This window comes from Sinohyriopsis cumingii, chromosome 7 (genome assembly GCF_028554795.1).
Source record: "Sinohyriopsis cumingii isolate HCF-2022 chromosome 7, ASM2855479v2, whole genome shotgun sequence".
NCBI classification, from domain to species: domain Eukaryota; kingdom Metazoa; phylum Mollusca; class Bivalvia; order Unionida; family Unionidae; genus Sinohyriopsis; species Sinohyriopsis cumingii.
In genome coordinates this window covers 70519348-70545262 of record NC_142967.1, presented here as the reverse complement: position 1 = coordinate 70545262, position 25915 = coordinate 70519348, and the positions used below count along the sequence as shown (strand labels likewise).

General features: G+C 35.9%; 1 protein-coding gene across 3 annotated transcripts; it reads left to right on the top strand.

The window, feature by feature from the left end:
• LOC149795481 (solute carrier family 23 member 2-like) lies at positions 1–25061 on the top strand. 3 transcript variants are annotated; one of them, XM_089965283.1, is made up of 12 exons: positions 1–107; positions 804–1065; positions 1575–1732; positions 3552–3652; positions 3921–4000; positions 4636–4817; positions 7342–7462; positions 10306–10462; positions 11232–11485; positions 13886–14159; positions 14562–14657; positions 24382–25061. In XM_089965283.1, exons 2-12 carry the CDS (start codon positions 844–846, stop codon positions 24594–24596), a joined length of 1860 nt encoding a protein of 619 aa, XP_089821409.1. In that variant the 5' UTR covers positions 1–107; positions 804–843; the 3' UTR covers positions 24597–25061. The 3 variants fall into 3 exon arrangements, with proteins under 3 accessions (XP_089821409.1, XP_089821411.1, XP_089821410.1); XM_089965285.1 differs by having other exon boundaries at positions 25–107; positions 877–1065; XM_089965284.1 differs by having other exon boundaries at positions 40–107; positions 828–1065.
• The last annotated feature ends 854 nt before the right edge of the window (positions 25062–25915 follow it).

Sequence of the window (25915 nt, the reverse complement as noted above, 5' to 3'; positions counted from 1 at the left end):
TCTGACAATCGAAACGGCATTAGTCGAATATCTTGTAAAGAAAGAGTCAGTCTGAATTGTTAAGTTCACCTGGGGTAAAGTGATTATTTCGGTAGTAAAAACTACAGGTGAGTACCACATTATTAATTTAATGTAAAACCTATAGTTGAAAACTACATTATTAATTAACTTAACGTAGCTCCTTCTCTTATTTCAACTCAAGGATTATAAGATGTTTAAAGACGGAATTTAATTAAAAAAATATCATCTACATGACGTAAATAAACAGGTAAACAAGTTTTGTTACTGCCTGACTAAACTCATATGTACATGTACAGAGAGGTGGGAAGGATAAGATAATCAAACCAAGCCTTCGAGCAACGGAATCATCGTCTTGATTTCACATATTCATTCGTCAGCTTATCTATTCACTCGACATTGCATGCAAAGACTCGAAGAAAGGATGGAACTCATTTTCATGGCATGTCGGAAATTAATTTGTTTTGTTGGTTAACTATTTTTACATAGGATCAAACAATCAATAAACAGACCATTCAAAATGCACGTAGGCAATATATGACAGTCATAGTTTGTTCTAATTTGTGGTAGGACACACTTAACTCTCGTACTGCGAATCTAAATGGTAATGCAAAGAAATTCTCTTTCCTTCGAATTTTATAAGCATCAATATATCGCAATATCCAATAAACCTCACGAGTATATTTTGCAGCGATTTCTTTCAATTATTCTTTTTTTCGTTGGGTTCTGTTCTTATTCTATTTTTGTCATGGATATTTGATTTGATGCCGTTGTTTATAATATAGCTTTGTAGCGTCTTACGGTTGTAGTGTTTGCTTCTGAAATATGGAGCATACTTCCCCTTATCCAAAACTCAAGGATGACCGAGAATATGAAGATCTGAAAAATGAAAGCATCGCCTTGAACTTGATTCGAGAGGATAGCTCAGATGACCTTAAAAACGAAGACCTCAAGGTCATTATCGAAGCGGAAAGTAGGGACAGTCAACTACTTTACAACGTGGACGAATCTCCACCTCTGGGAATGACATTATCCATTGGTTTTCAGGTACGAATATTTTTTTATTACAATGATTATTTGACGAAATACTTAAATACACATCTTGTCTGCTCATATAGAACTGTATTATTTTGAATTTCTTTGTGTCTTATTGTTAAAGATACGTTCAAATTCTTTAATTTTTAATTTGGGTTTGAACTCTGCAATGTCGGCTTTTTTAATTGATCTCAGGCTGGCAATAAACGGTGACTTTTGAAAATGATTAATTAATATAAATGATTTAATTTCGTATGCGTGACTATGACCGTCATAGTGATGAGAGGAAATCAAAGTATGATAAAAATGATTTCTTTAAAGACTTAAGAATTAACCAAAGTGAGCCAAGTTGCCTTGCATTTACTAATGACCGCCAAAATCAATTATTTTGCAGAGAGAAAGAGAGAGAGAGAGCAGTACTTGAAAACTACTTTCTGGCTAAGCGTCGAAATGGCAATGATGATAATCTTACTGATGTTAATACTATTATTATTGTTATTGTTATTGTTATTGTTATTTAGCATACCATGATGTCTCTTGGGTCATCCTTAACAACCGCTTACGTTATATCCGATGTCGTATGCGCCGGACCAGATCATCCAATCAGAGCGAAGCTTTTCTGTACGACTCTTTTCATGGCAGGAATATGTACTCTTTTACAAACTCTCCTTGGAATAAGGTACCAGTTGTTCATTTGAAATTAGGTCAGCTTATCGCATGTCAAACACATTACAAATAGTACCCATTTGGTGTCATACAAATTTTGATTGAACATTTGTTCTTAATTTATAATGCGTGTATTGCAATGGAGTCAATAGTGTACGTATTCCAAATTCTTTGAAGAATCTGTTTTCAAGCAATACAAGTCAGCTTATGAAATGACTACTAAATTATGCATCTGTTTTCAGTTTGTAAATGTCAACTTATAAAATGACAACTGGTCGATGAATCTGTTTTTGGGGAGTAAATGTCAACTTATAAAATGATTACTGGTCGATGAATCTGTTTTGGGGGAGTAAATGTCAACTTATTAAATGATTACTGGTCGATGAATCTGTTTTTGGGGAGTAAATGTCAACTTATAAAATGACTACTGGTCGATGAATCTGTTTTTGGCGAGTAAATGTCAACTTATAAAATGATTACTGTTCGATGAATCTGTTTTTGGGGAGTAAATGTCAACTTATAAAATGACTACTGGTCGATGAATCTGTTTTTGGGGAGTAAATGTCATCTTATAAAATGATTACTGGTCGATGAATCTGTTTTTGGGGAGTAAATGTCAACTTATAAAATGACTACTGGTCGATGAATCTGTTTTTGGGGAGTAAATGTCAACTTATAAAATGATTACTGTTCGATGAATCTGTTTTTGGGGAGTAAATGTCAACTTATAAAATGATTACTGTTCGATGAATCTGTTTTTGGGGAGTAAATGTCAACTTATAAAATGACTACTGGTCGATGAATCTGTTTTTGGGGAGTAAATGTCAACTTATAAAATGATTACTGTTCGATGAATCTGTTTTTGGGGAGTAAATGTCAACTTATAAAATGACTACTGGTCGATGAATCTGTTTTTGGGGAGTAAATGTCATCTTATAAAATGACTACTGTTTGATGAATGTGTTTTGGAGGAGTAAATGTCAACTTATAAAATGATTACTGGTCGATGAATCTGTTTTTGGGGAGTAAATGTCAACTTATTAAATGACTACTGGTCGATGAATCTATTTTTGGGGGAGTAAATGTCAATTTATAAAATGACTACTGTTCGATGAATGTGTTTTGGAGGAGTAAATGTCAACTTATAAAATGACAACTGGTCGATGAATCTGTTTTTGGGGAGTAAATGTCAACTTATAAAATGACTACTGGTCGATTAATCTGTTTTTGGGGAGTAAATGTCATCTTATAAAATGACTACTGGTCGATGATTCTGTTTTGGAGGAGTAAATATCAACGTATAAAATGACTACTAGTCGATGAATTTGTTCTTGGGGAGTAAATGTCATCTTATAAAATGACTACTGGTCGATGAATCTATTTTTAGGCAGTAAATGTCAACTTACAACATGACTACTAGTCGATGAATCTATTTTTAGGGAGTAAATGTCAACTTACAACATGACTACTAGTCGATGAATCTATTTTTAGGGAGTAAATGTCAACTTACAACATGACTACTAGTCGATGAATCTATTTTTAGGCAGTAAATGTCAACTTACAACATGACTACTAAAATATGTATCTGAATATTATGAGAATCGCTGTTTATTTTTAATTTCACTTATAATATGTGTCAGTGGGTGGGTAGAAGCATGAAGATCGTGGCTACTTCGCTATTTGTTTTTGTCCTTATCTAATTTCCTTCTCTTGTAGACCCCTCCCATGAGCATTTTAATGAATTTAGAATGATTTTAATGGTTTCTTTATAATTTATCAAAACATGGCAGTCACATCTTTCCTCTTCTCTTTTTATTGACTACTTCTTGTAGGCTTCCAGTTTTCCAAGGTCCGTCTTCCAGTTTCTTTATACCTTTGATATCTATGAAGAAGACTGAGGGATGGCAGTGCCCTTCCCATCCATATTTGAACGGTGATTTGTTTTCTTTCTTTCTGCCTTTTATACATCCATGCATGAATCTAATTATTTATCTTTACAAGGTGTGTTAACAAATTCTTACGAACACTACTTTAAGTGACTTTATTCTTCATACAAACATGCACAACACCAACATAATAACTGCTGACATGATGTCTGCATATGTAATTGTTGATAATCCTTAATAGAATCTCCAGGTTATAATTACAATTTATCAACTTTATATTAAATATGTGGTATTGACATTTATTCATCTCCACAGCTGCCAGGAACTCGACAGCACATTACACAAACGTCACTGAAACCAACACTGATGACGTCATGTATGACAAGCTGAGACAGGTGATCATTTTCTTGGAAATTTCTTCTTAAGTAATGGTTTATGACATGAAAAGAAATTTGCTAATAAAAACATCGTAGAAATAATGTGATAAAATAATTGTTTATCAGGGCAAACACATATGGCTGATGTTTTCCTATAAAAAGTGGAATTGATGTACTCAAGCGGAATTTTGCATATCTCTATTTTTAAAAAGAAAGCAAACGTACACGTAAGCAGACAGAATCGACAAATAATACAGTTTTCTCATTGGCTATTGATTTACGTAAGTATATTCTTGTCCGTGGTACAAGTATCGTTCGTTCATAACGTATTTCTCAAGATAATATGCTATGTTTCGCTTTAGTATAACTAATATTTTCAATGGTTACAATTCGACAAAATATTAATTGAAAAGATCTCAAAACCTCATTAATCTCGTTAATTCCCCTGATAGATTTCGATATTCTCGATATCCATGGAAGTCACTAAGGAGAGATTTTTAAAAACATATATACATATATATTTGTAAAAAGGATCAAATGCTTATCTGCTGAAGAAAAATTTTGCTTAAAATATTGTAGCATGTAGGGGAATCTGTAAAAGAAAATATTTAAAAATGCTCTTCTTGGAAGACGTTTATTTTTTTCTTTTTCAGATGATGGGTAGTCTCATTTTGGCATCGTTAGTCGAGGTTCTGCTGGGGTGTACTGGAACTATCGGACTAATGATGCGGTATATTGGCCCTCTTACAGTGGCTCCCGTCATCTCCCTTATTGGACTGAGTCTGTTCAAAATACCACTAACTTATGCCCAAAAACATTGGGGCATTTCGGGGCTGTAAGTAGCAGGATAATGAGAATGATCGATTGATTGATTGATTGATTGATTATATTTTTACGGCGCACCAGCACTGTTAGGCTATTTAGCGTCATACAAAAGGTTGTATGTAGGCTCATTTAAAAGTGGTAAAAGGTTTCGTATCGACAAGCGATATAAAAGCAAAGAGTTAAAGGTAAAACGACAAGATGGTAACGGTAATAAATAAAGATTCCCGATCAACGGGGAATGTAAATGGTGTATGTTAATGAAGACAGATGAAAAGGTATCGAAAATAAGAGACGGTATATACATTACATAACATTTCTCAAGGTGATGGGATAAATGTTATAGTTTAGAATAAATGTTTAATTCTGTCAGGAATTTTATAATACAAGAGAAATGTATCAGAAAGTTCCTTCATGTCAAGCACATTGTAATACTGATCGCGCGTAGGTTGGAGGTCGAAACACTCTATCACAAAGTGATTAACAGTGAATGGTTCATTGCAAGAAACACACTCTGGTAAGTCTTTGCCTTTTAGCATGTGGGATTAGGTTATATAAATATGACCAATTTGAATTTTTGCAATGACTACCTCCTCCCTATGGATGGTTCTGTAGGAAGGAGTCCATTCCCCTAGGTTGGCTTGATTGCATGAAGTTTGTTATTCACTGCATCATTCCATGATGCCTGCCACTTCTGACAAAGATTCTTTGATACTAGGTTTAAAATCAGTATACGGTATTTTAAAATCAGATGTTTTTTTTTTAGTTAGGGCCATTTTAGCAGCGCGATCTGCTTTTTCATTACCTTTAATACCAATATGGCTGGGTAACCAACAGTATACTATATTGTGGGAGGTACTCAGCTCAGTATTTTTGATGAGAATATTGGCTAATAATGGGTTCTCCAGTTTTATGTTGTGTAATGACTGAAGTACTGATAGTGAGTCGGAGAAGACAATGCTGTTTTAAAATACGTTTGTTTTCGATATACTGCAGAGCAAGGTCTGTTACTCTGATTTCGCCTGAAAATTTTTTTGTACCATTTGGCAAGCAAACTTTTGTATTGTGTTTTCCACTAACGAAGGCTGCCAATATACATTGCTCGTTTTAAGGTATTTTTCATAAACGAGACTCCCGCAGAAGAGTAATGTTACATGTTAAGTTTGCTTTAGAAAATATTAATCTTAAGTATAGCACATTTATTGGTAACGAAAGTTTTAAAAGGCGCAAAGGTTTAACTCAAAGAACCAGAAACTGTTAAAGGAATACCGCTTTAATAACTATTTTATGTGTGGAATGATACAATTATACTGCTGCATAAATATCTACATAATACACAAATACCTAACGGATTATAACTCTGTAAACCTTTTGATTACTTCTGTGTCATTCTGTAATAATTTCCTTCACAGAATCATATATCTATACATGCATGCATGCATACGTACGTACATACATGCATGCATGCATGCATGCATACATACATACATACATACATAACATTGTGGGATCGTCTGTATTTGGTATTTTTGTTTCAGTTTTTAATTATAATTTTATGTACATAACTTGCGCTTCCAAATAGAAATCCGGTGATTTTTTCCAATTTATTTTTTACATTGTATTTAGGGTTAATTTCCATTTGCATAATGAGCAGTTGCCTGAGCAGCTCGATGTCTCTCCTTTGATATTGTTCCATCCATTTTGGCAGAAGAATTCTCAGTCGAGTCAATAGAACGCCGGTGCATAAGAGCTAGGAGATACTCGTTCTGGATCACTGCAGACTCACCTGTCTGCGTGAGTTCGATTCTCAGGTGGGGCTAACGTTGGTACGTGAGAAAGCCTGCCAGTAGCTTATCTTGGGTCGGTGGTTCTTCATGAGGTTTCCCAGGGTTCTTCCTCCATCAGTTATACTGGCCGCCATGTACAGCTTATCCTGTGCTGAAAAAGGGCGTTAAACCCTACAACAACAATAACGAATAAGACTCCTAACTGATAAAAAGTATATAACTCTTTAACCGGTTTGATCATTTCGGTGTCATTCTATAAAAATAACTGTTATATACGTATATATTATACATGCAGTCTAAAATTCAGTGATAATCACCTTCATCGAAAGTTTGGACTCCATGTATACGAAGAGTTCAGAACTCACAGCAAGCGAAACTCCTACCGTCTTTTATCTGAGGTTACTCCATTGCGTATCAAAGTGAGTCGCTATGAGAACCTTCGTACCTTTTGCATATTAGATCCAAAACCTACCTTACTTGCTCACACCCACCCCACATCCCTTTCCTCTCCAAGACAATTATAATTGTCAAAGTTTCTTTTGCATCACGTAAATGAATTGTACACACATTCAATCCCGTTGTGGCAGGGAAGTTACTTCACTTTTTAGAAAAATGCACTTACTGATATAGATTTTACAGCAAGTTATTCAAATTGACTCTGGCATAAATTCGGCAGACTTTGTTGAATAGATTAGAAACTGATTTATAATCGACATTATTTTGATAACCGGTTTTTCTTTGGTCTTTCAGTTCGGCAGCTCTCGCGACGATCTTTATACTGTACCTAAACAAAGTTTGTGTCCCATTACCATTAAGCTGTACAAAAGGACGTCCCACCTTTACAAAGGTTCCTATCTTCCAACTTTTTCCCGTAAGTATCTTATATTTATCGCAACAATTATGATGTCTGCGTTTGGTTTATATTACTATCTTTGAATTGTTTCTTTAAATCCATCTTCTATGTTGTTTACATATAGTTGGCGTTGCTAATAAAAACCCGAATGTTACATACAGAAACCACCACCACCACCCCGTCACGATTGTCTAAGTTATTATATGGTCCACGATGGTGCGGCTCTCTTATCTCATATATGAATTTATTAATAAATAGAGATAAACAGTTTTAGTAACATTTATATTATGTATAATGCACACTTATTAATAGGAATAGAAAATAAATCAATAGAAAAGAGAAAGTAAAGAAGAAAATAAAGAAATAACATTAATAAATAAAATTAAAATTTGATAAATACATAAAATATATATACTAATATAATTTGTTCTGCTATTAAGTAGGGTATTAGAACTCAATTTATATAATAAAAATATGTATAACAAATATGGTGTTCATAACGTTTGATATGAAGTATTTTATAAATAATTAATTATATTGTACAGAAAATTAATTTACAACTGCAATTTCATTTTTAAATAGTTAGTAAACTTATTTTTATATTATTAGATTCTACTTTTACCAATTACATTTTTTTTGCAAAGTAGAATAATCATATCTAATTGTACACAAGGGACATAATTCAGAAAAAAATAATAAAAAAATTTTAAAAAATTTAAAAAATATAAAAAAAAAATAAAAAAAAATAATAAAAATTTTTTTTTCACTTAATGTCGTATAGTGTTTTTGAATTTAGACCTTTTGGATATACCGTATTAAGACGGTGAATCCAATAGGTTTCCTTTAGTAGACGTTCCATTTCAGGATCAGTTTTAACAATAGGTTGGAAGGAGAAATCTTGTAATGAATGGGAATTTTTGTTAAAATGTGCGGCAACATGAGATGAAAATGATTGATCGATATAATATTTTATATCTGATCTGTGTTGGTTCGTACGTTTAGATATTTGTTGACTGGTTTGTCCAACATATTGGATGCCACATTTTTTGCATGTTATCAAATAAATAACATTTGATGTTGCACAATTAATATCACAACGCATATTAAAAGTTTCTTTCGTATTATTACTATTGAAAGAAGTATTTTCATTAATAAATGAACAGTGTGAACATCTAGGTCTATTACATTTAATTGATGATCCTATTTTATATGATGGTTTTTCTAATTTAGAATTAGTTAGGAAATCTTTAAGATTTTTAGTTCTTTTATATGCAAGTGTAGGTTTGCTTTCGTGTAGCGATTTAACACTTGCTTTACATGATAAGTTTAATAAATCCCAATATTTATTGATAATATTACCTATATTAGGCAAACTTGGATTATATTCAATAACAAAAGGAACGATATCTTCATTTTTACTTTTGATTTTATATTGTAAAGAATCAATCTGTGTAAGAGAAGATACTTTTTGGAAAGCAGTATTAATGATGTCAATAGGGTAGTTTCTATTTAAAAAATGCTGACCTAGCTCTGTCAAAGATGATTTAAAAACAGCATCATCCGAAATAATTCTTCTGTATCTTTTTGCTTGACTATATGGTATCCCATTTTTACATGATTTAGGATGGCATGAAGAATATTCAACATATTGATGAATGTTCGTGTTTTTAACATGAACCATGGTAGTAATGTCATTATTTTCATTTTTCACGACATCTACGTCCAAAAATGAAACTTTAGTTTTAGAGACATTGAATGTAAATTTTATTGTTGGATGTAATTTGCTTAAATTGTCTACAAAGTAATAAAGGTCTTCTAATGAATAACTCCAAATCATAAAGATATCGTCTAAAAACCTTAACCATACATCCGGTTTTAAGTGGCATTTATTTAGAAAATCATTTTCTAATTTTCCCATAAATAAAGATGCATAAGCAGGTGCCATAGGACTACCCATTGCTGTTCCCATTTTTTGAAGATAGTTTGTATTACCAAATTGAAAAAAGTTATTTTCGAGCACAAGTTTTATCAAATCACAAATATGTTCTTTTGATAGTTTATATGTATATTCGTTTTCTTCAAGATAATAATTACACGCTTCGATACCATCATTGTGTGGTATATTCGTGTAGAGTGAAACCACATCAAGTATAACAAGGAATGAATTTTCAGTTAGTTTCGGTAAAGATTTCAATTTGGTAATGAAATCAAAAGTATCTTTGACGTATGAAGGTAGTGATTTCATTAGTGGTTGTAAAATGTGATCAATATATTGCGATATATTATTTGTAATTGAGTTGTATGTAGAAATAATGGGTCTACCTGGATATCCTAAAGGTAGTGACTTATCAACCGTTTTATGTGTTTTTGGTAAAATATAAAACTGAGGTGTGCGTATTTTATTTGGGAAGATATCTAGTTCATCATATATGGAACAATTGTGTACAGAGATTTGATTAATACATTGGCTTATTTTTTCTTTCGTTTCTTCGGAAGGATTATAGGAAAGTTTTGTGTAATATTCTTCATCATTTATTTGTCTTTCTACTTCTTTAATATAATCCTGCTTATTCATTATTACTATGGTGCTGGACTTGTCCGCTTTTTTAATAATAATACTTTCATCTTGCGATAAGCTATCTTATATATGCATACACACACGCATTTTTGGAGGAATGGACGTCTCAGCTGTGCTGTTATCATGCAGATAAAAACTTGCATCAAAGTCATATCTAAAGTTAAATAAAGTAGCTTACACAGCTGGGCTTGTTTAAGTGAAAAGTTATGACAATGTGAAGAATAGAAAATGAAAATCGGAACTTTTCCAGTCAATAAACGTTTTTAAAAAATTCCCTCTTCAGGTGCTATTTGGTTTGACATTGTCATGGATCGTCTGTGCTATTCTCACTATAACTAATGTCTTACCAGACGACCCATCATCTCCACAGTATTTGGCACGGACAGACGCCAGGCTGAATATCATTAAGGAAACTCCATGGTTTTATTTACCCTATCCGGGTAAGTAGTTCCAGTACCAACCGAACCAAAATCATCATCAGCAACAACATCAACAAACAAACAAACAAACAAACAACGAAAACAACAACAGAGCGAGATCTTTTTCTAACTAGCTCGTTCAGATGATATGATTTATTACAAAATTTACAAAACGCTACAGTGTCAATTTTGACTACATTATGGTTGACTTCCACATTTCTTTATTTTCATGTTGAAGCAGATTTTCAAAAACTAGAAAAATATGTCCCCGTCAGGGGAAAAGGTGGAGAATATTTTTTTCCTCCATAAATCTAGGCCAATAACTTTCGATATCCTGGATTCCATACTAATATAATTATGGCCAATATTTTTTTCTAGTCTGCAGTTCATACTCCTTGCTTTGTTATGGAAATTTCTGTTGTTATGCATTGATTTTACAGAGAAAGTAAACAGTGTAAAAAGTAAAGAAACGACATCAAACCTTTATTTGTTCTTTGTACTTTTTCTTCCATAAATATTACATGAGCAAATAAAATAACAATTTCACTATATAAGATACAGCTAGTCTTTCGCAGATTTCCACGTTTCTGTAGTTTAAATGCCATTAAACTGGACTGAGAGTAAGCTCAGATTTGCTTTTATAAAGGAACATTTACAGCATCCAACGAAAGACAGATGCATGTCAAAAGTAAAATCTATATGTATACATTTTACACAATGCCGTCGAGCATAATTTAAATTTTGTCCTTGCATTCATGGTGGATATCGACAATTCATTTCTCATTTTCAGGTCAGTTTGGATCACCTCTGTTCAACACAAGTATATTCGTAGGATTCCTGGCGTCCGTACTCGCGTCTGTTCTTGAATCTGTGGGAGATTATCATGCTGTTGCAACAGCAACCAACTCGCCGCCACCTCCACGGCACGCGGTGAACCGTGGAATACTTTTCGAGGGATTAGGAAGTGTTTTGTCCGGTTTTATGGGTGCAGGTCATGCAACGACGTCATACACAAACAATATTGCAATAGTAGGAATAACTAAAGTAAGTAAAGGTCGTTGTATAATTATCAAGTATCTCAAATCCTAATTTGTTACTCTTTCTTAAAACCAAAGCCACTGGAGTTTCTCGTGTCCTTAATATTAATTCTTCAGCTGAGATACCTTCATACAAAAATATAAAACCAATAGAATGTGTGTGTGTGTGTGTGTGCGTGTGTGTGTGTGTGTGTGTGATTTGGATATTTAACATAGCTTTTAACAATTTTTCAGTCATATCGCTACGATGTCTGCAGTGTGACAGCTTGTAGTGATGTCAAGCACTGGGGCATCATGCCCCAGACATGTAGCGTGATGTCCCACCCAGTCACATTATCCCGACACTAGGCCGACCAGTCCTAACACTAACCTCTTAATGCTGAGCGCCAAGCGAGGCAGCTGTAAGTACCATTTTTGTAAGTATTTGGTATGACTCGTCCGGGAATAGAACCCACGACCTCCCGCATCCGAGACGGACGCTCTAACCACTAGGCCACTAGAGCGGTAAACCAGTAGAAAATGAAAGAAATAGTATGTAATATGCTAGGACCAATCGTACGTTTGCCTCTCACAGAGTAAAGAAAATAAAGCTTCATACTAACATTCAGCGATATTGAAAATCTTGGACCATCTCGAATGAACCGTGTAGCATTAAATAATGCGGTGGTTTTATGGTTCGTACTGATTATTTTGTAAAATTTTCATTTTAGGTTTTAGATAATATATGTGTCTCAGTAGTTGAGGGCTAAAAAGACAAATATATCTGAATATGCCCTCTCTTGAAAAGCGTAAAGAGACGTATAGGTACAATTTTAAATTTCGTTCCATAGGATCAAGAAACCTAAAGTAAAATTAATCAAACTGCACTGAGTGGAAACTTCGCAATTCACACTGTAAGGGATTAGATATGAACTTAGTGGAAACTTCGCAATTCACACTGTAAGGGATTAGATATGAACTGAGTGGAAGCTTCGCAATTCACACTGAGTGGGAACTTCGCAATTCACACTGTAAGTGATTAGATATGAACTGAGTGAGAAACTTCGCAATTCACACTCTAAGGGATTAGATATGAACTGAGTGGAAACTTCGCAATTCACACTGTAAGGGATTAGATATATAGAACTGAGTGGGAAACAATGAAGTAGTGAAAGTGTATGTCCAGGTTAATCCATATACAGATTTGTTGGCTTCGGAAAGGTTTTGCTCCCAACGCGATATTCACTGCTCACAAACGCCTTTAAGTAAGCGCCTCAGCTATCAGTCGATTCACAATTAAAAAATGTATATTAACCCTATATCGACCACCAGCTCAATATGTTAAGAGTCTAACAAAATAGTTCCACACACTAGACCACTTTTCTAGTTTTATGTGATGACTTATTAACGTTAATATGTTTTCATTGTAACATGAAGTAAGTAAAATTCTTTGTAAACATGTGAAATCATATTCTTTTGCAAAACATAAAATGACCACGCTTACTTAGCACTTCCGTTGTCAAACGCTTCAGTTTCCGTGATGAGTAGTTCCTGCAGGTTGGCAGACTCTTTGATTTCGGATGTAAATAGTTTCGGTATGTAGACGACAGTTCCATAAAGCCTGTTATACGGGTATAAAGAGTGTTCTTCAGATATTGCATACGTTTGAAAGAGGGACAGGTATACACGGTAAAGTTTTGTGCATCTGCAACCAATCACTAAGGAGAGAATGTTGGCATATGTCTGTTATTTTCATGTATTATGACTCAGATTTCTTTACATGTAGAATTAGGGAAACAACCCAACCAAAAGCAGACAGCTGATCGAAATGACTTCTCCCAGGACCTTGAAAAAGTCGAAATTACATTAGTTTTAGCAGTTATTAAAATAGAAAAAATTGATCTTGTCAGAATAGACATTGCTAACTTCTGAAAGTACAATAAAAGAATATATATATATATATATATATATATATATATATATATATATATATATATATATATATATATATATATATATATATATATATATATATATATATATATATATCCAGGAAGTGAAAAATGACCAAGCGAAGCTAGCAGTCTTTTGAGAGAAGAACATCTGAAGTTAGGCCAAGCTATATATTCTACAACTCAAATTACACCCAGTAGTCATACACCAAAAAAAAAGAATTTAAAGTTATTTTAACAATACTAAAGATATACAATGTATTTTTAAATTACGTGGATAACCAGTGGAAAAAAAACCTGGAAAAATCAAATCATGTGCAAAGTACGAAACTGGAGAATGGAATATAAATGGAAGTGATCGATTTTGAACACACAATCTAAAAAAAATTGACGCCTGACGTGAAGCTTTAACAGTAGATTGAATCGCTGCGAACTACTTCTGTTGTTTATATACACTGTATCTTTCCGTTTCGAAGGTGGCCAGTCGGTCATGCTTGGTTGCTGCAGGAATATTTGGTCTGCTACTATCACTATTCGGACGAGTCGGGGCTGTTCTCTCGACCATACCCGATCCAGCGATTGGAGGCACCATGCTGATTACATTCGGAATTCTTACCGCAATTGGGTTATTTATGCTGAAACCTCTCGACTTGTCATCATCAAGAAATATGGCTATATTCGGAATATCTCTGTATATTGGTCTGGCCATTCCCGACTGGATAAAGGAGAACCCAGAGGCTGCATCGACTGGTATTTTATGAAATATTTTAAATGACATTTCACATATAAAATTAACGCACCTGACAGATATAATAAGAAACAACTAAGAATCTATGAAGTCATATAGGAAGATCGTTTTACGTCTCAAATAGTTGACTTGTGCTATTCGCGTTTCAAATGAGCCAGATATCAGCAACTAGTTACTTTTGACTGATCTGCTGAATGCATTTTAGCTACAAAAAAGAAACACCTATAAATAAACTTAATACAGTATGTACAATATTTTAGGATGGATTTAAAAACAAAACAAAAATCTTTATGGCATTTTATGAATTTGTTCAAAATATTCAAAGACACGAACCATGTATGTACGTCCAGATTATCTTGCGAATATATGCATTTTCTGTTAATATAAATGTATATATTTTGAAGGGTACCAGAACCTTGACGACGTTTTAAAAGGATGCCTGGGAACTCCAATGTTTTTGGGAGGCTTGGTGGGATTCATTTTGGATAATACTATTAGAGGCAAGTTAACCCAAGCAAATTGTTCTCATATTTCAAACGTTTTGTCAACTCTGTATTGCTGATTACAATACATATTAATTTCGTAAACCAGATGATTTTAATTTTATCAACAGAGCAAACCATTATCTGTGTCTTCTTATGAGCGCAAAGGCTTTAAATCTTGCGGCTCTGGTATGTTCTTTTTTTTTATTTTATACGTGAACCCACAATTTGATCACCACTTAAAATTGTTCATGAATTAATGCACATAAATTAACATCCGATCTGATAAGTTCGCGCATTGCAAGTTGCTAAACTGATACTAGCTATTTGAAATAAATAAGTCTTTTTGTACTTTAAAAAGGTTCAAATTCAGCGTCTTGCACATGAGTTTTAGCATTCGACGGAAAAAAATCGTGTCACGGAATAACAAAATACTAATCTGTTTTCTGTTAATTTAGTTATTTGTCGTGTATTCTCCTTTATGCTTTGTTTATTCCATTGTTAAGTAGATTTTCCCCAAAAATTAGAATGAAATGGCATACCATTGTTAGGCAGATTCTTCCCAAATAATAAAAAACTAAATGATATACCACTGTTAGATCGATTCTTCTCAAATAATTAATATGAAATTGCGTCTTTTTCAGAAGCATAACTGTGACATTAACCACATTGAAATATATCAGGAAAATTTAAATCAGTTGTATTTGTATTCCGTATATAAAATGTTAAAATGTTGTTACCCATTTATTGTGTAGTAGAGATTAATATATACAGTGTATGTTATGTGGACAAAAATGATACTGTTGGGACAAGGTGAATTTAGAATTACATCGCCATTTTAAAAATAACGATCTATGAGGACAATGGGATTTTCATGTTTAAAATGACCCATCGGATTAACATTGGGGATCACTCTGGGGCTGAAGGGACATATAACGTTGTGGGTCACTTTTGGCATAAGGGGAATTTAACACTGAGACGATAAGGGGAGGGGGAATATAATTCAGCAAGGGACACTGTATATTTCAGGGCACTATGGGAAGTTAATATTGTGAGCTACTCTGATAATCTAAGATTGAATTCAACGCACATTCCTAAGGACCAACACCTACACTTTTGAAGTATTAAAAATTTTGTAAAATAATTAGAAAATTAAAAATTAAATGATTGAATATTTGTAGCAAGAAAAATGAACAAAGAGTAAACAGGTGAAACAATTTGATAAAATTTATTAGGAAAATAAATTTGAAAAGTTGTTAAGCAATTTCGCATTTGGTCAAGTTAAAATTCTGATGAATATTTTTTTAAAGATTAATGGATTTTTAAAAAAATTAAATTTGCAAAAGAGAGTACAATTAAAAAATTGTATAAACATTTCGTTAGAAATTGTTTTGAAAGTTTGAACTAATGAAAAAGTTTGTTGACAAGAAATTGCAAGTTCTAAAGTTAAAAAAAAAATATGCACACAAAATCTTACAACTAAACTCTCCCTTAGTCTTTGCAATGATGTGCGTGTGTTTCTATATGTACTATTAATTATAGTGATAAACAACTTGAGACAGTTACTATTTTAACTTACGTTTGGTATTTTCTCGTGAACAGAGATTGCAATGAATTTTACTACCAGTTCAAAAAAGCCTAGTTCTTCTTGTAGGTGTTTTGCATTGAATTGTTTTAGAAAGAATGCTTTCTTTTGCTCTTTCTTTTTTCTTTGGACCTGGTTTCTCCGTTCTCTAGGATAAGAAATTAATTTCCATTGATGTTCTGGACATTCTAAGACCCAGTCTCCTTTCTCTTGACAGGGGTAACCGATATACTCATTTTAATATTGGGGATAGTGTTAACTTTTCAAATAGGACATGTTGGATCTTTCATATGTTTTCGCGAGAAGACATGTTGCGTGATCGCCTCTATTTCCAGATCACGCTAATTTCCAAACTCCCACCCATGGTCGCTGCTGAAATCTCGAAATATGAACGAAGAGGCGCGCAGGGTGTGGGAGACAGCTTTGACGTAGCACACGCCATCCGTGTTAGACGGCGCGTCTCACAGAATCAGATTACTTTCCAACTGCACCCAGCATTGCCAATGTCTCTTTGCGGGCCTCATTCTCTGCGTGGGCGATTGACCCTGTTTTTACCGTCTCGTGGAGACCAGGCGGCATGCGTCACGCGTACGTTCACCCGGATCTCGTTCTATGCTATCTCGTATTTGTTGATCAAGAGCCGGAACCTCGGAGATGAAGGGGGATACGTGGCCCAACCAGGGACAATATGCCACAGTCCAGGGATAGGCCGTTGCAACCTACAGCATGGATGCGGCGATGAATGTGGTCAACAGGGTGTCGCCTGCAACCCCGCCCACCATGGACACGACGATTATGCGCAATAATACTTTCTGTGCTCTACATATGCAATATTCTGTAAAGCAGAAGATCTTGTGGATCGTAGAACTTTTGAGTACAGGCTCATGACTCTTGATGAGAACTTACATTGAATGCCAGCATCCACATACTTTGATCAAAACCCCTTTGGCAAGGGCCTCCAGTTTTTCTCCACGGATAGTTTTGGCGATGGTAATGAAGTTGAAGTATATATAAATGTTTTCCTGGACCGATATGATCCCACGCGATGACATGGACTTTCAAACTGTGCCCGATTGTCTCCCCAATGGTTCAAGCAAACGTTCTGTCTACCCGGAACTTTAATGATGAGGGATGTTTTTGTGCGACAAGCGAGATGCAATTCCCCATATATTTTCCGAGAAAAAAAAACATGTGGACTTTTTGCCTCGTTCAAATATGGCAGGGAATCTGGCGCTAGCGAGACAGTCAATTCAGCAGCCTTATGTACCAAATAGTTTCGCGTGTGTCACCCATCAGGACCAAACGCTTGTTACTGTAATTGAAATACGATTATTCCCTGTTGGGCACGGCATGGACTCACTGTTACATAGCTAACTTGATCACCCAAGGCGAGATCGGAACGTGCTGACTTCTAGGTGACGAAGATACTCGTACATTAGCAAGCGGCACTTCTTGTCGACATTGGAGGCTTTTTCTTAAAACTAGAAATGTGTCGTCGTCATCAGGGCTGGCAGAGCTTACCATGGCTTGCTTGTATTGCTTCGGGTTATAATTGTGAAAGACAAAAATGGTTAAGGTGGCAAGATGCTAATGGTCTTTTGTGTCGCCTTTACGGCCCTTACACTCGAATGCGTCCCTTGGTGAAAAACATGGGTGTGGAGCTGGTCGAGAAGCACTCATATTCGATACCAACGTCCTCTCATCCGCCGTCGTTTTGATCACACAGGCTTCAGTTTATACGAATCAAGAAGGCAGACCACGACAATCGGAGTTGTGCCCGTGGAGTTTCCTCGAGCTGGGGACAGTAATGGTTTTGCTGGTGTTGCTCGGGACGAACCCACCCAGGTTCTGCATTGCACATCACCGGTGAAATCCTGGTACTCTTGTCGCAAATGTAACAAAGATCGCTTATGCGCTTGCCACCGAGCACACTCATGTAGATGCCCGTGATTAAATCCTTCTAGTTGAATTGGAGACCTGTGTCCATATTCAAATCACGGCCCATGAATCTCTGCATCAGAAGGTAGACACGTGCCATGTTGTTGGTGGCGTATAATTTCCTGATTGGTTCCTGATCGTCGTTGAAGAGCAGGCTAACTTCCGTGGTGCTCTCCTTTCGCGACGTTAAGCATATTGATGTACACTTCGAACGACGACGTCACGATTGGTATTCACAGGGCGAGCTTCGACAGTGTGGCTTTGCCTGGTTTGTGGCGCTGTCGCGAAAGACGGCGTTGTCTTTGACGGTTTTGATTGTGCTTGGCGCCAAAGATGACCTTACACACGTACATACTGAAACCAGATGTGTCGGTCAGCAGGATTACGTATAAGACGTTGCCGTGCAGGTTCAGCTTCCCTTTACACAGCACAAAGCCTATAGACTGAAGCTGAGTTTGACGCCGATTGCAGGCGTTCTACCATATAAAATACTGACTGTTTTGTAGTCACATATGTTGGAGCTTACGGTAATTGTTTCTCCGCGCATTTTCAGCAAGAAGCCATCCTCGTCGGTCAGTGTAGGATGTGATTTTGATATGGATTTCGGCGGTCAGGGAAGGTAAACGGGAGTGATGGTCTACTCCGATCACTGGCTAGGCTGTAGAGCGATGTTGCGGAAGTCCATGATTCAGCCGTTAACGACGTCACAGATGGGGTAAAAGGAGAAAACTGGACTTAATCTGCACGTTGCCTGATACCACATAGTAGCCGAGTCCGAGCAGGCATAGTGCGGATCAAGGCGTCGGCGGGTCTCACCGCCTCCTTCCTTCCCAGGCGCACGGGATCGATTAGGTTGCAGTCGCCCGCTATGGCCACGAAAAGGGTCGGAATATTAGCGCGGCTGATCAAAGTGGTGTCGTCAGGCGCTCCATCTGCCGCAGAATGTCTTTGTTGATTGGTGTCAATTTCTTAGATGACTATCTGCTGGGCAATCACATTTTCGCCGAGACTGGAGCACGTGAATCGCTCGATGTTTCCGCGTTAAAGCCATAGGGATAGTCATAAACATCTTTAATTATTTCTCATGTTAACGCCTAATACATGAATCTGTCCAGGAAGCCGGTCTGGAGCCGCAGTTGGCATAAGGTGTCTGCTTCGTTAGTTTGTTTGGCGGACTTTTGCTGTCACATAGGACCAGAAGAGCTTTTCATCTCGGCTGACAATTTCTTCCTCGGTGTCCGTTTTCTTATTTTTCATGGGCATCTTGTACCATCATTTGCTTAGATCTATAACTTTCTACGACCATTCTGTTCCTATCATCCCCGACTGTGATCGAATAGCATATATTTTCCTCTGAATTAAAAAGAGGCGATCGCATCGACTGTACATTCTCGAGGTACGTTTGGGTTCGTAATTAAACATCGAAAGTAGATCCACTCTTGCTTCATTATATGTTTAAGCGATGCTTACATCCGCGGCCTAAAAATGCCCACGAAAAGTCTGCAATGCTGAGGATAGACCTGAGCAGATTTAGATCGCTGCGTCGTTTCCTCGTCAAGGACTCGAGCCCCTTCTTGGTTGGAAAGGTTGAAAAACGAAGCGGTTACATAATGACCAGCATTTGGATAATTGACGCGGCTTGCCTGGAGTAACCATCCAGGATAAAAATCATTTTCTGCGCTATATCTATTGTGCGTCCAGGATCTGGCTGAACATTTGACTACATGCCGGTAACAACTTCAAGCGGGGTGGGGTGCCAGTCAAACACATGGTCGTCGCAAGCTACCAGCATGACCTGTCGTACTCGCGCAGCACATAAATTCGCAAACAGTACAAGGATAACGTGAAGTTCATCTGCAACCTAAAAGCCACCAGTGGACCACCCATTTGCGAGCTGGTCAGCCAAGCGTTCATTACGAGCGGATGAAGACAAAGCTTGCTGTCGACGGGCTCTCATGCATGTGAAGGTAAACCCAACAGGCTGGAGCGCCAGAGGTTCGTCTTGCATCCATATGTTACAGTCACGGTGACTACTTAAAGCTGGTGGCGACAGCCAAGGCTAGAAAAGGCACTGCCAGGAGGTAGCTGATGAAACAGGCTGGGTATTACATTGATCTGCCGAAGTTTTAGCGACTCTATTCCCAACAAGTAGCACCAGGTCAATGCCCTTTTCTTCTGCAAGATAAGTTTGGGCGGCACACATATATGTGCTTACTGTGGCGAACGCTGTCAGCTAATACAAATCTGCCGAGTTATATAGTACGCTCATGAGCTGCTTATTTCCGAGAAGCCTTTAAGCAACTTTAAGGTATTATTCCAAAGCTACGTAAACGAGATAGTCTCCCTTTCTGAAAGCTAAATTTGAATGCTTCGATAAAATTTATTTTCCAAATCTTGCAAGAATATCGTTTGCATCGCATTAATTATGCCATCAGGCCCTGGATATTTATTATTTTGGATAGCCTTTAACACTGTTATGCATTCTTGAAATAAGTAATAGCCCTCATAAGCTCGTTTTTCTTCCTCTGACAATTTATTCTTGTAAGTAATTGGGAAGAAAACAAGATAAGATGGAGAAGCTAAACCCGTTTTATATACGTTTTGATGAAACTCTATAATTTCTTCTGCGTTTATTTTTAATTTCCTTATTACTTTACCCTTAAAATTTTCTTTTCCAATGTTGAAAACATGTATGCTACATTTCTCCCCCTCCATATCGGTTTTGATCTTAGCATAACACCCTTAATATTTCACGATATAATTAACTAATTTTCAAACTTAAAACCCTGCCTTTAAAACGGTTCTTTCTTTTTCCATAGTATATGCCTTCTTACTCAAGGTCGCAATTGGGAGATAATACAAAAGATTTATTAAAAAAATTGTAAGAACACATTATGTTCTTAAGATTGAATAAATTTCAAAACTGCTAATATTTCTCATTTCTAAATATATATGTATGCACATTTGTTGTATTCGTACAAATTCCCATTGTACAAGTTAGTTGCCTTGTATTAAACTACAGTTAGGGCCGTCGCATTTCAGCTGTTCGAAACACCGCTCGTATCCGGGAAAAGGTACGGCGAATACTTCGAAACGTCGTCGCCCCCCCCCCCCCCCGACTAGCTAGCCTGTATCACCCGCCCCTTAGGGCGACTCTGAGTACAGTTTATCCCTGAAAACCCAATAAGGCACTCGGGTGCTTTGAGGTTATTGTTTACAGTTTTTGCACGGAGTATCGAGTCAAGAAAAGTACCTATCGAGTTACAAAACGCGAGTATTATCATAAAAATGTTACAATCGTGCAGAAAAAGAAAATAAACTTAAAAATGAGAAGAAATGAGACCATAGAAGACCATATTCGTATGTAAAAGAATGCATACAGAACACGGATTTCTAAGCAGTTTTAATTTGCTAACTGATATTATAGTTCAGTTCCACTTAAATTTGTAACCCGTCAAAATGAAGAGAAAAAAACACAGGTTAAAGATTTACAGAAGGTGATTAAAAAATATACAGTTTCCAACAAGAAACTCGATACTACTCCAGGGATAAAAGTAATGACACCGGTTGTGTTGATCAAGTGGAAGGGCGTCGTGAGACAGAATGAACGCAGCGTAAAAATTAATAGGAGCTATTTATCATTAAACAGCAGAAATTAGGTCACATGATCAAAGTCAATATGAATATTGTGTTTGTAGCGAGGGAGAACACTGGTATTCAAACTATCCGCCACGCAAGAAGGAAAGTGAAGGAAGAGATAAAGGTGAAGAAAGCGAGTTCAGCTAAAGAATCAGGAGAACCGAATCCCTTTATGAAATTAAGACTCTAAAAAGAACAAATGGACTCTTGTGAATAATTGCAATTGGTTGTAATTCCTAATTCACCAGAATATTCCAAACGTAATTGAAAAAAATAATGTTTTTGAATTGTTTATTATTATTGTAATAATAATGTGGACACATACAAACCTATTTATCATCACACAGATCCAGAGGTAGGAAAGGGGCTGATATTATTTTTAAGTTTCGAACTTTTTAAAACAAAATTTAATGTCTTTTCTTGTATTTTCTCTATTTTAATAATTATATTTCTAAATTTGCAAATCTAAAGCGCAAATTTTTAATTTCTTAATATTTTACAAAAAATTTTAAGTTTTAAACTTTTTGTTTTACAATTTATCATTTGTCAAACTGCGCATAGTTATTACATTTTAAATGCAGAAAGAAACCAATGTTTAAAATGTTGTTTAAAACTTGTAACGTTTTTACCATTTAAAAAACCCAAACAAACATTTCTTATATTTTGTATGTTTAGTTTTTAAAATAGAAAATTGTAACGTTTTAAAATATTCTGTTAATTTGAATTTATTTGAAACTTTTACACCATTTTAACTTCTGAAAAAGTTAAACTTTTAATATTTTAATTTGTAAAATTGCTTTGTCTTTTGAACTTTACAATTTAAATATATATTTCTATAAAAAAAAAAGTAGAAATATAAATTGTTTTCCAATGTTTTATTAATCAATTACCCTAACGCCTCATGAAATGTCCTGAAGCCTTCGTCCTCCGTCACGTGACTGGAGTGGGATGGAGACTGGATGTTAGACAAGGAAAACGCGCCTATGCGATTTGGGGCTTTCTCTAGCTGATTGTGTCTACTGAAATTTCATCGTCCTGTTTCCACTGACTTGACGAGAGAAGACTATCAGTTTCGTTCACTCTCCTTATAAAAGTTGTTTGACAATCCACTCTGGATGAAGGAAGAGGTGACTGGCGTGCCTTCCTTTTCCCTCGATAACCTGGTAATGATAGAACAAAAACATAGCTAAAGGGGGAGTGTCGACACGGTCCGCTTTCTTAGAGGGCATAGGATCCTCAGTGACTTTGGTCTTTAATTTGGAGATTTGACTATGATACGTGCACCTTCGCTATCCAAGGTTCCGATATGTTAACCCTAATTACACCTTGGCGAATCGAGCAGTTATTTTCGTGCTTTGGGTCTGTCAATTTGAATGGATGCAAGCCAAAGCATCCATTCAAAATGAAGTTGCTCTAATTTGAACACTGTTCCTACATGATTGAGACAAGGGGAGCACACACCTTGAATGAACTCATAAACAAGCAATTTTCCACTGGCGGTCCGTGTTTACACAAATACCATTTATTCAAATACACGTGTAATGGTTTCTCTCTGGTACTTAGTCATACTTTCAAAGTAACTTTTTGACGTTAATTGCTTCCACCATTTTCGGCCGATGCACAACGCTCCGATGTTACACGCTATTGGTTAGTTGGCATTGTATAATAAGGGAGGCAACTCATGAAATCCAATAGGTGTCGTTAGGACAAAGCACTAAAATATCTGCTCGATCAGCCAAAGTTTAGGTAGGGTTAACATATCGGAACTTTGGCTGGCGAAGATGTGGTTCGTGACACCATTCTACATATATCAGTATAATGTTCTAGATGAAGAATGATTAAACTCCGTTTATGAAGTTGCAAATATTGAAGTCAAATTAAAATTATTCAAAAGAAAAGGAAATTATCAAATCATTTTTGAAAAGACACACAATCCGTACAATTTCAAATCTCAAGGTACTGACCAAAAACAGACTGAAATGAAAATACAAGAGTTTCACAGGAGTTCAACCTTTTATATTACTAATATCATCATAAAAATTGTCGTTCCTTTGTTGTTCAACCCATTTTGCATCACTTCCTCTAAGATGGCGTCATTGGTAGCAAAACTATGTATAGTATGGTGTCTCTTAAAACTAACGATACGTATGACAGGCAAGTTCAATCCACTTTGATTTCTTTCGAACAAAACATACAACAAGAACATGAACAATTATCAGGCAAAAAAGCACCGTTGTCCGTTGTAACAAACAATACCAGTGTATAGCTCAGGGGCGGATGCAGGAATATCATTTTGTTTTTGTTTTTTTGGGGGGGGGGGTTAAGCAAGGTATCTGTTGGATGGATCCCTTGTTGCGAGTCCTGGGGTGAAGCCTCAGGAAGCACCTGCATTTTAATCAACGTACCCATTATTTTGCGCTAGTTTCTTTTTCATTTTGGGGGCGGTAGGATGTTGGTGGGTGGGAGTGCCAGTTCAGCTCTTTACTCATCCTCGTCCTCCTTTCTTTCCCGTCCGAATCTGTCCCCTAACCTGGTCTGATGCAAAAATATTTGCTAAAATCTTCTTTTTTTAAATCATAGGTACACGAAAAGAACGAGGATTTGTCACTGGCGAGAGGCATTCCCTGACTAATCGGGGTAAATCCGCATGGACACGTGGCTTGAACGTTTACAGATTCCCCATTATAGACAAATTGTTAAAACGGCCAGGTTTTTGGTGGTTGACCTACGTGCCTTTCATTCAAGATTCGACTCATCAAGTGTCAGAACGTAAGAAGATGGACCAGGATGGCTGAAAAGGTCTATAGCATAGACTAATTAAAAAAGTGATGTCAATTTAGTTGTGTCTGAAAATGCTGCGTTCTAAATGTATCATAGATGGAATTTTGGGTCGGAACCCAAAATGTATCTAAATAAATTGATTTTGCTCTTTCATTTTGATTAAATAAAGTGATACGTCATGAAGGCGTGTAAATTAGCGAAGCTAAACGTATGTTTACAGAAATGCAGATGTGGCACAGTATTTGCTTTTTCGATTGACTGAGAGAAACATACACGTAGTGTATTATGGTTATTGGCCTGACTGACCTGACTTGATTCGTCAGTCCTAATGGCAGTATTAAAGTTTGCAACATTTCCCTGGTTGATGTTCTCTTGTCCTTGAGCGATTTAGTTTTTTCTCAAGAGGAAAGGTTTTGCACGTGATATATGCAGCAGTTTTGTTTGTACGGAAATAAATATATTCAATTAAAAAAAGACAATCATTTTCGGGATCATTATGGTAGAGTTATTGTTCCGGCTAATACTGGACCAGTATAAAAAAAAAACTGGGAAATAAAAGCTGATGCATTGCAAATATTGCCTATTAAAGACCGATTCCATTTAAGAAAAGCCAAATATAAAGTATCCAGAAATGATGCTCCTGTCTGTTTACAGTCAAAATTTCAGTGCAGGCAGACTGGAAGCACTCATCTGATATTCATGTCTACTAAATAGTACCAATTTCCAAACCAAATAAGGAATTGTTCAAAAGAAGTTTGCAATACTCGGGAACTTTGCTCTGGAACAGTATAGCAGTACAGGTTAGGAAAGACGAATGTGTTTCTATTACAACCAATATTACAGTGGTTTCAGTCTTGAGCGTTTGTGAGCATGTATAAACAATACCTACGTTTGGAGGAAAAACTAATTTTAATTTTTTTGCATATGTTGTAAGATCTACTTTAGGAAGACCAGAAGTAAATGTGGAAAAACTGTAGCTGGAAAGAGTAAATAGCTATAATAAATTAGAAAATGCACACCTTTATATGCAGTCTTCTCGGAGTTGGTGTGTAAACAAATCATACGATAAAACTCCAAAATATTGATGTGCAAATAAAATAACTGCTGAGAAGTCTCAATGTTGATATTTAAACGATTCATATGTATGTAGTTATGTTTGACGCATATAAAGAGCAATGTCTGGACGTTCTGTACATACATACATACATACATACATACATACATACATACATACATACATAAGAAATCTGACCAAACTCGAAATTGCGAAAACGCTAACCTGCTAAATGATTTTTTATTTTCATTCATTCACATACCTTCAACGTAAAATATC

What these genes read in the sequence shown, in the direction of transcription:
- LOC149795481 (XM_089965283.1), top strand. Translation starts at nt 844, where the DNA reads ATGGAGCATACTTCCCCTTATCCAAAACTCAAGGATGACCGAGAATAT. An exon ending in TGTATGACAAGCTGAGACAG is followed by an intron (nt 4,001 to 4,635) that starts GTGATCATTTTC and finishes TTTCTTTTTCAG; the next exon opens with ATGATGGGTAGTCTCATTTT. An exon ending in CTATCTTCCAACTTTTTCCC is followed by an intron (nt 7,463 to 10,305) that starts GTAAGTATCTTA and finishes TTCCCTCTTCAG; the next exon opens with GTGCTATTTGGTTTGACATT.